The 13,402-nt window shown below is 41.1% G+C and overlaps 1 protein-coding gene across 1 annotated transcript in view; it reads left to right on the top strand.

The window, feature by feature from the left end:
- Nucleotides 1-2,945: 2,945 nt before the first annotated feature.
- arhgap23b (Rho GTPase activating protein 23b) overlaps nucleotides 2,946-13,402 on the top strand; it is an 81,710-nt gene continuing 71,253 nt past the window's right edge. The window contains exon 1 of the mRNA XM_014158679.2: nucleotides 2,946-3,392. Within this exon, the coding sequence (XP_014014154.2) occupies nucleotides 3,384-3,392 (9 nt within the window). The 5' untranslated portion in view covers nucleotides 2,946-3,383. The remainder of the gene's footprint in view (nucleotides 3,393-13,402) is intronic.

Here is a 13,402-nt window from a genome sequence, read left to right on the forward strand (position 1 = left end):
AGATCATTGTAGTGTAAATTCCTTCCCATATGTCAGTTCAACGTCTAGTTTTGATTTACATTTGGTTGAGTTGTCAACTAACGTGAATTCAACGTAAAATCAACAACAACACAATTCACAATGTCATAGGATGTAGGTTAAATGTTGGGAGAAAATAGACGAAATGCCCTTATGTTGATGACTTTTTGCAAATCCAAATAATTTCCCACGTTGAATCAACGTCATTACATATATTTTGTGGGTTGAAATGACGTTGAAACAACCCAGTGCCCAGTGGATCTATTTTTCTGACTGATGGTTCCATACTCTCGAAGTAGCCTATACAACAGATTAGGATAGGCGACAATTCGTTCCATCACTCATTTAATTGGACCTACTTCACAGTAATAACTAGATACACCATTTAAAGTATTTTGATCTCGGTAAAAAACAAAATGCCTGCAGTAGAACGGTAGAACAGAGAGTTCACTTTTTCCATTGACATATAGGCTACGTCTGAATATGCTACAGTAATTTCAAATATCTCGAGTAGACAATGTTTCAGAATTCGCTGGCAGTGCAGCCTATTTAGATTGAAAAAATACATTCTACCAAAACGTTTGATCAAATTTACCATGACCTTTTCTTTTAGAATGTGTAGCCTAATTCCATCAACTCCAAATAATACAGCCAATAATGGAGTTATTGTCACCGTAAAAGGTGAAACAATGGGCGTTTTCTAGGCGGACACTAGTTATAATGATCGTTCACAATATGAACAGGTTTAGGACAGGTCTGATTTATAACGGAAACAAGCACATGCATGGCATACGCAAAGTTTATACGTCTCAATATTTGTATATGTACGCATTATTTTCAGAAATGGTGTACACAGTTATTTAGTGTGAAATTTACGCAACGTTTCTAAATGAGGTTCCTAAGCTCAACCTAATTTTAAACAATTGAGCAATGAGGTTTTCTGGTCAGGCACGTCGATTTAGTTTCCCCCATCCACTGTTTCTGGCTCAAACAGATTTATTTCGCCCATCCAATTTGCCAGGGTCAAATTACAGTAGTGTCAGCGGAGTAAACTGCACACAAGATGGCGCCATTTACCACTTTATAATGACCAAATCTGCGACGAATTAGAATACCAATTAACTAACTATTACATCTATAAAATGTTGTGCATTTGATCAGCCGATGCATAATCTTAGCCAAGCTTAACCAGTGGTCTATAATGACAACAGGATATTGAATGAAACAAATCATTTTCTGTAAAGCCAAAAATCAAAAAATATACAAGTTTACATAATCCCATACAAAATGTGCACTCATGCCTCATGAGCTTAGTACAGCTGTATTACCCCATCATAACCCAACATGTGAAATTGTAAACAAACTATGTATAGCTTTAAATGTGGTTAAAAAGTCCATGTCTTTCTCATTCCAGACTGCAGCTTTAAAATGAGGGGAACATGATTTGCAGTGCGCCCAGTTCCTGTCCCTGTTGTTGACGACTGGGCGTTTCCCCACATACAGCTTGAAGGAAATACCGGAGGATGTCCTTTTCCTGATTCCTAAACCATGGAGTGTGTGTTTTGTGTTGTGTGTTGTGTGTTGTGTGTGTGTGTGTGTGTGTGTGTGTGTGTGTGTGTGTGTGTGTGTGTGTGTGTGTGTGTGTGTGTGTGTGTGTGTGTGTGTAATTCTCTTTAATACCTGCTGTTAGGAATGTTACAATGTATTTCCTTAATATGTTATTACAAATGAACTAGCCCATAATTTCTCAACCACGGTGACAAACAAGATACAAATACACATCTGCATATCAATAGCCCTATGTTCACAATATAAGGTCACATTGTGAATTAAGACTGCAAATTCAAAGATCCCCTGCTTTCAAGGCAGAAGACATGTCAGCCAATAGTGCTATAATAGAGCCCCACAGTGGAGGTGTCATAATACCCATAAAACCTAGCAGTCAAACAGGGAAATGGTTCCAATATTTTTTCCACCATTCATTTTTCCCATAGGGGATTTTAGAAACACTTCAAATAAGGGCTGTTTTTCGTTTAGGCTTACCCTGGCGTGACATTTTGATAACCATGTAAATCTCTCTCGGACAAGGTGACTTTTATCAATATATTTGGCTCTTTTTACTCTCAGATTTGAAAATAATAATTAGCATCAAAGTAGACGTGCAAAACCACAAATCCCTGCAGGCTTCTGCACGTCATCTCTAGCTGACACGTTTGCTAACAGGTATTGTGTCAATTTAAAACTTGCACAAGACAGTTCACATAATTGTCCATTTAAAGAAATGTAGCCAAGTTCGTCACTACTACATTTAGCTAACATTAGATAGTTAATCCAGATTATTACCTTTGTCTCGATTCATCAGTCTCGTCCAGATCATCATGTAATTCTTTGTAATTCTTTATGATAGCCACATTTGTAGCTAATTAGCATTTCATTTTTGGTGTGTAAAACAGGCCAATATATTGATAAAAGTCACCTTGTCCTAGAGAGATTTACATGGTTATCAAAATGTCACGCCAGGGCAAGCCTACACGAAACACAGCCCTTAATTGAAGGTTTTCTCAAATCCCCTATGGGAAAATGAACGGTGGAAAAATGATTGGAACCATTTCCCAGTTTGACCGCTAGGTTTTATGGGTATTATGACTCATACTGTGGTACTCTATAGGGACACAGGGCTGCTGTCAATGGAGAAGGATGAAGCAGCTAGTCTGCCTACGGAGGAATGAGCCTGACAGCTGGTAGGTAGAATCCTACTACACAACTCTACTAGGTCACATGGTTGCCTCCTTACTATCCCTCTGATCCTCTTTCGCTCTCTCTCGCTCTAATTCTGTGTGTGTGTACAGTCATTGGTGTACTGTGAGGGAGAGAGGAAGGGGGAGGGGAGAAATGGGAAGGAGGAGGAGCGGCTGAGTTGAGATAGAGAGAGAGAGGAGAGGCACAGAGGGATCGGTCTGTGAGCCCAGCTCAACGACAGAGTGGGAGGTTGAAAAGAGTGTGGAGAGAAAAATAGTCAAGGTCCTTATTCTCTGTCGGGCGTGGAGAAAAGAGACAAGGAATATACACACATTCCTTTTGAGAGAGAGTGAAGGAAGGAGTGATAGAAGAGAAGAGGACTAGATAGATCTACTACATCAAAGAACGAGCTATTCAGTGGACGTTGGCGGCTTTGCTGTCACAGGAAAGGGAGGAGGGGAGGGGGGAACAAGGGATCATGCTGGTCACGGCGGGACGGAGGAGTGTGTGTGCGAGGGTGTATCCTGGTGTCTGCTTCGTGCTGGAGGAGTGTGTTTGAGGAAGAGAATTCTGGCGATTCAGTGCCATGCTATGGACTAGGAGCCAGCTGGAGTCTTGCTGAAGACATGGCCCAGGTAAAGAGAGGGATGTCACACTCACACACATGCAAAATTCTCACAGAAATAAATAACAGAATACGATTTACACACAAAGTAGAGCTTTAATGCAAATGCACACATTTATCTCCACACATCACTGCATACACTCATTATGTCACAAACACACACACACCAGCTCTATCATCAATATTCATATTAGTTCCCATGATAGCCTCTGGGCACTCAGTCACAGAGCAACAGTGTGTGTGTGTGTGTTTGTGTGCGTGTGTGCATGTTTGGAGTATAATATTTAGCTGGTTAGAGAGCCACACACAGTGTGAGAGAAATACATTGAAGTGGAACAGCGTGCATTCTGGGCTTGAATGTATGAGGGAGAGGCATCATTCTTGTTGGAGAAAGAGAGTAGCTGTGTATTTTTAGAAAAACTGCTGAAGCGAGACTTTGTATTCATAGCAAGTGTGTATGTGTCTGTGTGAGAGAGGGAGAGTTACTTTATTCTTAGTAGTCAAAGAAGTTTGTGTGAAAGAGAGACAGTGCACTTTCTTAGAGATAGAGAGACAGTGTGTGTGGGGGGTTCAGTGTGTGTGGCAGTGGAGCCTGGTGGAGAAATGGGAAGGATGGGCTCATTGTTTCTCCCTCCACCAGCTTCCACTGGTAGATGTGTGTGTGTGTGTGTGTGTGTGTGTGTGTGTGTGTGTGTGTGTGTGTGTGTGTGTGTGTCTGTTTGTGTGGGAGAGGTGGATAATTGTGTCATAGTGTAAAGGAATATTCTGTGAGACTTAATGGAGAAACCATGTACTCAGGGAGTGAGATGCATTGTCTTTCAAAGCCACATTGTAACAGAGGCATGGACTTCAGGATTTCCTGTTCTTGGCTGGGCTTTGGACGGCTGAATGCTTTTACTGTGATGAACATGTTTGCTCAATACAATACAGTAAATTATACTGTACCCTACTCTAGAGTGCTATACTGCACTGAACTCTAGTCCTCTGTACTATACTGTATTTTATTGTACTGAACTATACTCTATATATACTCTTTTTTTCTAAGACCCCTTTTCCATCTGTTTGACCAAAAATCAAAGCCTTTGCTTATTCCTAATTGTTAGGATGGAAATATATAAAACATTTTATATTTGCCTAAATTAAAAACTACTGTACACTACCGTTCAAAAGTTTGGGGTCACTTAGAAATTTCAATTTTTCGTCCATTAAAATAACATCAAATTGATCAGAAATACACTGTAGACATTGTTAATGTTGTAAATGACTATTGTAGCTGGAAACGGCTGATTGGAATATCTACATAGGCGTACAGAGGCCCATTATCAGCAACCATCACTTCTGTGTTCCAATGGCACGTTGTGTTCCAATGTTCCAGTTGCACCTTTTAAAAGGCTAATTGATCATTAGAAAACCCTTTTGCAATTATGTTAGCAGCTGAAAACTGTTGTTCTGATTAAAGAAGCAATACAACTGGCCTTCTTTAGACTATTTGAGTATCTGGAGTATCAGCATTTGTGGGTTTGATTACAGGCTCAAAATGGCCAGAAACAAAGCACTTTCTTCTGAAACTCGTCAGTCTATTCTTGTTCTGAGAACTGAAGTCTATACCATGCAAGAAATTGCCAAGAAACTGAAGATCTCGTACAACGCTGTGTACTACTCCCTTCACAGAACAGCGCAAACTGGCTCTAACCAGAATAGAAAGAGGAGTGGGAGGCCCCGGTGCACAACAGAGCAAGAGGACAAGTACATTAGAGTGTCTAGTTTGAGAAAGAGACGCCTCACAAGTCCTCAACTGGCAGCGTCATTGAATAGTACCCGCAAAACACCAGTCTCAACGTCAACAGTGAAGAGGCGACTCCGGGATGCTGGCCTTCTAATGAACAATTAGCCTTTTAAAATGATAAACTTGGATTAGCTAACACAACGTGCCATTGGAACACAGGAGTGATGGTTGCTGATAACGGGCCTATGTACGCCTATTTAGATATTCCATAAAAAATCTGCCGTTTCCAGCTACAATAGTCATTTACAACATTAACAATGTCTACACTGTATTTCTGATCAATTTGATGTTATTTTAATTGACAAAAAATGTGCTTTTCTTTCAAAAACAAGGACATTTCTAAGTGAGCCCAAACTTTTGAACGGTAGTGTATATATAGCTTAGACTCTTAGCTTTCATTTTACACCACATTTGATGTGTTCCTATGTTAGTGCTCATGTGTCCTTTTATTTGGAAATGCCCTTTTCACAATCCAACCCATTGTAACCATATTGTTCAGTATTCAACAGTATGCCACTGCCAGTATACAATCAATCCCAAGCTCTTTTATGCTTGTAACACGCATACACACACACACACACATTTACTCAAAATGTCATATGTTTTTATCAAGGCATAAAATGCAGAATTATGGGGGAATATCGTTCTATCAAAGAAAGGCTTTGCTACTTCTAAAACTATATATTGCTTAATTTCCTGTTACAAAAGGAACAGGTTACTAGCAAACTTCGTGACAACCAACGCCATACTGTGACAACCAACCCCGCGATCGGGCTGGTTGTCACAAAGTGTGTTTGATGGCTTATAACTCCATTTTGGAATAAGATATGAGAATTAAAAAGGGCCCCCATTTCAACCCAAGACCTTGGTCTTTATCCTAATATTGAAATGTCTTGTAAGATATACTGGTGCTGAGAAATACACACAAGAGTTAAGAAGTATGACAACCAACCCTGGTCTCCCCTACATAGCCTACTAACAAAAAAAGAAAGGAAGACAGAAACAAGCAAACAAACAAAAAGACAGACTAACAAGCACGCATGAGAGCTGTATATTTACGGTACCTAATTTATTGTAAATCCAAATCTGCATTTGGAGAGTTCCTCCACTACCATTATCCGTGTGTGAGAGAGAGAGGTTTTTGAGTTTTTTTTGTATTTGTTATTATTGTTTATTTTTTCTTTGTATTATTTTAATATTATTGTTTTTTATTATCATCATTGAGAGAAAGAGGTTACTCCAGTACCATTGTGTGTGTGTGTGTGTGTGTGTGTGTGTGTGTGTGTGTGTGTGTGTGTGTGTGTGTGTGTGTGTGTGTGTGTGTGTGTGTGTGTGTGTGTGTGTGTGTGTGTGCTCGTGCGTGTGTGTATGGGTGAGTGAGTGAGAGAGAGAAAGAGAGAGAGAGAGAGCACTTGTCTGTGTGTATGTGTTTGTATGCGTGTGTCTGTCCGTCCGTGTGTGACTAAGTGAGTGTGTGTGGGTTACAGTGGCCCCATCCCCGGTCCACTCAGTATAAAAGCCTTATGCCTCCTCTCGTCTGCTGTTATCTCCTCTCATATCCTCCTGTGCTGACCACTCATATGAACTAATGGGCTCTGTGGAGGAGTTTGAAGAAAAGTGACTGTTGTGCATCTCCAATACATGACCCCTTACTTACTTATCCAGTATAGTGAACCCAGCCTGGAGTTACTTTTTTGAGGATAGAATGGGGATGTGGATAAGTGAGGGATGGGGAATGTGTGTGTGTGTGTGTGTGTGTGTGTGTGTGTGTGTGTGTGTGTGTGTGTGTGTGTGTGTGTGTGTGTGTGTGTGTGTGTGTGTGTGTGTGTGTGTGTGTGTGTGTGTGTGTGTGTGTGTGCGTGCGTGCGCATGTGCGCGTGAGAAAAAAATATGTATTGATGGTTTGTAAATCATTGACATAGCTACTTAGAAATGATATACATAACATAAACTGCAACACAAATACATTGCAGGCAATTCCTACTTCCTCACTGTAATCTAAGGCCAGACAGTGGAAGGGAGTGTTATTAGTGCTCAACAGAAGAGGAGAGAGGGGGAAGACAGACAGAAAGGGGGAAGAGTGAGAGACAGAGAAAATGATGGACAGATCAAGAGTGTAGGACTGGACTGGAGGGAGGAAGGGAAGATATTAGACAGTGACTTAACTGCAGAGAGAAAGAGGAGAAGGAAAGAAAGTGACGGAGAAAATGATGGACAGACCAAGAGTGTGACTGAAATGGAATGGAGGGAGGGTTTGTTAGGGAGGAGGGGATGGAGGAATGAAAGTCTCTGGATACATTTAGATTATTGGTCCTTTAACGGCCTATAGAGATCTGGATAGTAGGTTAGAAATATCTGTCTCTTTCTCTAAGTAGAATGTCCAGAGAGACGTGCGTGTGTGTGTGTGTGTGTGTGTGTGTGTGTGTGTGTGTGTGTGTGTGTGTGTGTGTGTGTGTGTGTGTGTGTGTGTGTGTGGAATGTCTGTGTTATATGATGCCCCTCTCAAAGCAGAGATCTCTCGCTCTCTCTCTCTCTCTCTACTCTCTCACTGATGGAATGGGAATTATGTAATGAATGTAATATGAGTTATCTTCGTTATCCCTTTGGACTGTAGGTGAGTGTGAGAAGGAATATCCCCTGACGCACACACACACACACACACACACACACACACACACACACACACACACACACACACACACACACACACAAATGTGCATACACACTCTCTCTCAAATAGACACATGCATATATAGGCACTGGCAGGCAGACACACACACACACACAAACATCCACACCCCCTTAAAAAACGTCACTCCCTCTCAACCCGTGACTCTGTTTTTGTAGCTGGTGTTGTGTAAAAGCACCCTATTCAGTTAATTAAGTGCTCCTTAAACTCTTTCCAATTCTGTCTTTCTGACTAGACATTATGAAATGTGTACAGTAGGTAGGTACTGTATTGAAAGAGATAAGATAAATTCACCCTAGTGGCCCTGGTCAGAAGTGGTGCACTATGGAATGAAAAGAGTGCCAATTGAGACACGACCCAATTAACTCAATCCCGGTCTAAACTGAGTTTGACCTGGTGCTGTTTTTGGGCGCAATGCTGCTTGTTTACAACGTGGGGGATTATGACATCAGGTCGCTGCTCTCTTGGGGGAGATGCTCGCATTTGTTTACTCGGCTAAGGTCAACCATTGTGACATCATCAGTGTGCTGTGCATGCAGCAGTTGATGTTTAAGTTATGGAGTAGCATCTGTTTTGTGTCACCCCATCAGTGTGATTATGAGTTTGGGTCAGGGTATTTGTGAATGTCAGATTGCGGGCAAGTAATTCTGAATATGTGAATGGTAATATGTTTGTGTCCTACCAGAGCTTACTTACTCAGGCAAAACGCAAGTTTAGCTTAAAAAAAACAGAAAGAAAACAAACATATTGTATCACAGCGCCTCTCCTCTTTCTTAAGATCTATTTAAATTTTTTATTTAACTAGGCAAGTCGGTTAAGAACAAATTCTTATTCACGCTTTATTTTAACTATCCTGTTTATAAGAATATCAATATGTATATATGAATAGTGTGTAAATAGTATTTTTGTTGTCTCTTGGTGTCATTCATATAGCTTAATATCATTCTTATAAATTTTTTATGTTGAATGTAATGTAATATCTTACGTTGTTCTTGTTTATAACTGTTCTATACTTTGTCATGTATTTCTATGTTTTATGTAGACCCCATGTGTGCGTAGTGTGTTTGACTGTCCGTCTATTCGTCTGTCCATCCATCTATCCATCCGTGTGTCCATTAGTGTCTCTCATGTGTGTGTGTGTGTGTGTGTGTGTGTGTGTGTGTGTGTGTGTGTGTGTGTGTGTGTGTATGTGTGTGTGCCCCTTGTCCGATACTGTCTAGCACTCCAGTGTATTTAGCTTCATCAGAGCTATAAATATCTCACGTGCTTCGTTGTGTATGTGCATGTGTGTATGCAACGTGAGTGTGGATGTAGATGTGCGTGTATTTGCCTGGCATGTGTATGTATACTGTGTATGTTTTTGTGTGTGTATATACTGTGTATGTGTGTGTGTGTGTGTGTGTGTGTATACTGTGTGTGTGTGTGTGTCCACCAGATAATGGGCTCTCTTCCAGAGTGTGTGCCTCCCTGAGGGTCCTCTCCGTCTGTTTTTGAATAGAGAACAACAAACAGCATGGTCAATGAGTGTACTACACCTAGGGGTAGTCTCCTTATTTCATGCTCCATTTTGAAAGCTGCAATATGTAACTTTTTATGGCGACCCGACCAAATTCACATAGAAATATGCGTTATAGATTTGTCGTTTTCATTGAAAGCAAGTCTAAGAAGCGCAAGATCTGTTCCATGTGCACTATTTCAATGCTTCCCGTTCTTAAGTTGAGTTTTTGTATCTTTTACTTTTGATTTTGTACACCAGATTTAAAAAGCTGAAAATACAACATTTTTTGTTATTAAAATATACTTCACAGCAGTTTAGATGGTAGAATGATTCTCTAAACTATACATTGCTTGTTTTGTCACATCATCCTCTGAATTCACAGTTGTGTACAAATTGTGATTTACATTTTACTACAGTATTTGAAAACAGAACACAGTAAAAATAATATTGTTTCAACACAAAAAGATGGGTGTCATGTATTTATGCCCTATGATCTTATATATGTGTCAAAACAGGTTTCTTTGGATCCCATGGTCTGGCGACAGAAGGGTAGAGGAAAACATGCATGAGCAGGGAGCCATTCTGAACAGAAGTATTTGACCACACATGTTAAGGGGTCAACCATACCTTATCTGCAGATTAAAGAGTGCTGTCGATTCAAGTCCCACCCTAGCTGCAAGTCATCAGTGTCCTGGTTCAATTTTAACAACAAATTCCACACAAGAAAGGTTGGTCCTCCAAGGGGGAAACTATATATATACAGTTGAAGTTGGAAGTTTACATACACTTAGGTAGGAGTCATTAAAACTCGTTTTTCAACCACTCCACAAATTTCTTGTTAACAAACTATAGTTTTGGCAAGTCGGTTAGGACATCTACTTTGTGCATGACACAAGTCATTTTTCCAACAATTGTTTACAGACAGATTATTTCACTTATAATTCATTGTATCACAATTCCAGTGGGTCAGAAGTTTACATACACTAAGTTGACTGTGCCTTTAAACAGCTTGGAAAATTCCAGAAAATGATGTCATGGCTTTAGAAGCTTCTGATAGGCTAATTGACATAATTTGAGTCAATTGGAGGTGTACCTGTGGATGTATTTCAAGGCCTACCTTCAAACTCAGTGCCTCTTTGCTTGACAAAAATCAAAAGAAATCAGCCAAGACCTCAGGAAAACAAAATGTAGACCTCCACAAGTCCGGTTCATCCTTGGGAGCAATTTCCAAACGCCTGAAGGTACCACGTTCATCTGTACAAACAATAGTATGCAAGTATAAACACCATGGGACCACACACCCTTCGTACCGCTCAGGAAGGAGATGCGTTCTGTCTCCAAAAGATGAACGTACTTTGGTGCGAAATGTGCAAATCAATCCCGGAACAACAGCAAACGACCCTGTGAAGATGCTGGAGGGAACAGGTACAAAAGTATCTATATCCACAGTAAAACGAGTTCTATATCGACATAAGCTGAAAGGCCGCTCAGCAAGGAAGGAGCCACTGCTCCAAAACCGCCATAAAAAAGCCGGACTACGGTTTGCAACTGCACATGGGGACAAATATTGTACTTTTTGGAGAAATGTCCTCTGGTCTGATGAAACAAAATAGAACTGTTTGGCCATAATGACCATCGTTATGTTTGGAGGAGAAAGGGGGATGCTTGCAAGCCGAAGAACACTATCCCAACTGTGAAGCACAGGGGTCGCAGCATCATGTTGTGGGGGTGCTTTGCTGCAGGAGGGACTGGTGCACTTCACAAAACAGATAGCATCATGAGGAAAGAAAATTATGTGGATATATTGAAGCAACGTCTCAAGACATCAGTCAGGAAGTTAAAGCTTGGTCTCAAATGGGTCTTCCAAATGGACAATGACCCCAAGCATACTTCCAAAGTTGTGGCAAAATGGCTTAAGGAGAACAAAGTCAAAATATTGGAGTGGCCATCACAAAGCCCTGACCTCAATCCAATAGAACATTTGTGGACAGAACTGAAAAAGCCTGTGCGAGCAAGGAGGCCTACAAACCTGACTCAGTTACACCAGCTCTGTCAGGAGGGAATTTTTACAAGGATTAAATGTTAGGAATTGTGAAAAACTGAGTTTAAATGTATTTGGCTAAGGTGTATGTTAACTTCCGACTTCAACTGTACAAATAACATGCTCTTTTGTTACCTAGTTTTGCCATAATTTGACTGCAGACAGCAGGGTAAAAAACAAGAAGTATATCCTGCATTTTTTTGAGAGATATTGGTAGCAGTGTTATTTAGTGTGAGTGTCTGTGTGTGTGTGTTTACATGTGTGTGTGTGTGTGTGTGTGTGTGTGTGTGTGTGTGTGTGTGTGTGTGTGTGTGTGTGTGTGTGTGTGTGTGTGTGTGTATAGCAGTGTGAGGGGTGGGCCTAAGCTCAGAGAGGATTAATGTTGTGTAACAGAATGTAGGTCTGTTCTCTGTAAGGATTAACACAGACAGACTGGTAGATGTGATGGCACACACACATGGACACACACACACACACACACACACACACGCAGAGAGAGAGACTGGTAGACATGATGAGGCTTTTCTGGTCAAAGGCTGCTTTGCTAATGAATTACTGTACACAGGACAATACAATACTTTGGAGGAGAGGAATTAAGAAAAGAGAGGAGCGATTCAAAGTAGTGCTGTCTTGCTTGTCAACACTCTACCCTAACATACACTGAGTGTACAAAACATGCTCTTTCCATGACCATAGACTGACCAGGTAAATCCAGGTGAAAGCTATGATCCCTTATTGATGTCACCTGTTAAATCCACTTCAATCAGTGTAGATGAAGGGGAGGAGACAGGTTAAAGAAGGATTTTTAAGCCTTATGACAACTGAGACATGGATTGTGTATGTGTGCCATTCAGATTGTGAATGGGCAAGACAAAATATTTAAGTGCCTTTGAACGGGGTATGTTAGTAGGTGCCAGGCGCATTGGCTCTAGTGTGTCAAGAACTAAAACGCTGCTGGGTTTTTCATGCTCAACAGTTTCCCTTGTGTAACATGAATGGTCCACCACTCAAAGGACATACATCCGACGGCAAGCCAGTGGTCGAAAATGGTTCATTGATGAAAGAGGACAGGAATTGTGCAGAGCAACTGACGGGCTACACTTAGTCAACCGACAGTCCAGTACAACATTGGTGCCCATAGACCCATGAAAGAATGCACAACTCGTTGTACCTTGACACAAATGGGGTATGGCAGTCGACAACCTTACATATATAACTGTGGTTGCAGTGGGCTAAGGAACGAAAACATTGGACGCTGGAGAATGGGAATTACATTGCCTGGTCTGATGAATCCCGGTTCCTGCTGTTTGGAGAAAACCACATGAGTCCATGCATCCATCATGCATCGTGTCGACACTGCAAGCTGGTGCTGGTGGTGTGCTGGTGCGGGGTGTGTTTTCATGGCACACATTCGACCCCTTGATAAAAGTGGAGCAACGTTTGAATGCCACAATATATACATGTATGAACATCATTACCAATCAGGTGCATCCCTTCATGGCAGCAGTGTATCTGCAAATTGATTTTTTTCAGCACGATAATGCCCCATGCCAAAAGGCTAGGATAGTGCAGGAATGGTTCTACGGACATGACAGTGAATTCAGCTTAATGCAGTGGCCTGTCCAGTCACCAGATCTCAATCCAATCGAGCATGTGTGGGATGAGATGGAAAAAGATATTTGGAGTAGAGATCCACTACCAGCCAACTTGACACAACTGTGTCAAGCATTGGATTCAACATTGGCCAGCATCCCTGTGGAATGCTGTCTAGACCTTTGAGAGTCCATGCCCGACGAATTAAGGCTATTCTGAGAGCAAAAGGGGGTGCAACTCAATATTAGGAAGGTGTTCCTAATGTTTTGAGAACTCAGTGTATACACACTTCCATACAACGTAACCTAATGCAATTTGAATTTGAGGGAAAAAAATCTTTATTTACGCTCACATTCACATAACAAAAGTCATGTCTCTTCTTTCCTCCCGGGGACGGTCTGTCCTGGTACAGT

This window comes from Salmo salar, chromosome ssa19 (genome assembly GCF_905237065.1).
Source record: "Salmo salar chromosome ssa19, Ssal_v3.1, whole genome shotgun sequence".
In the NCBI taxonomy this organism is placed as follows: Eukaryota; Metazoa; Chordata; class Actinopteri; order Salmoniformes; family Salmonidae; genus Salmo; species Salmo salar.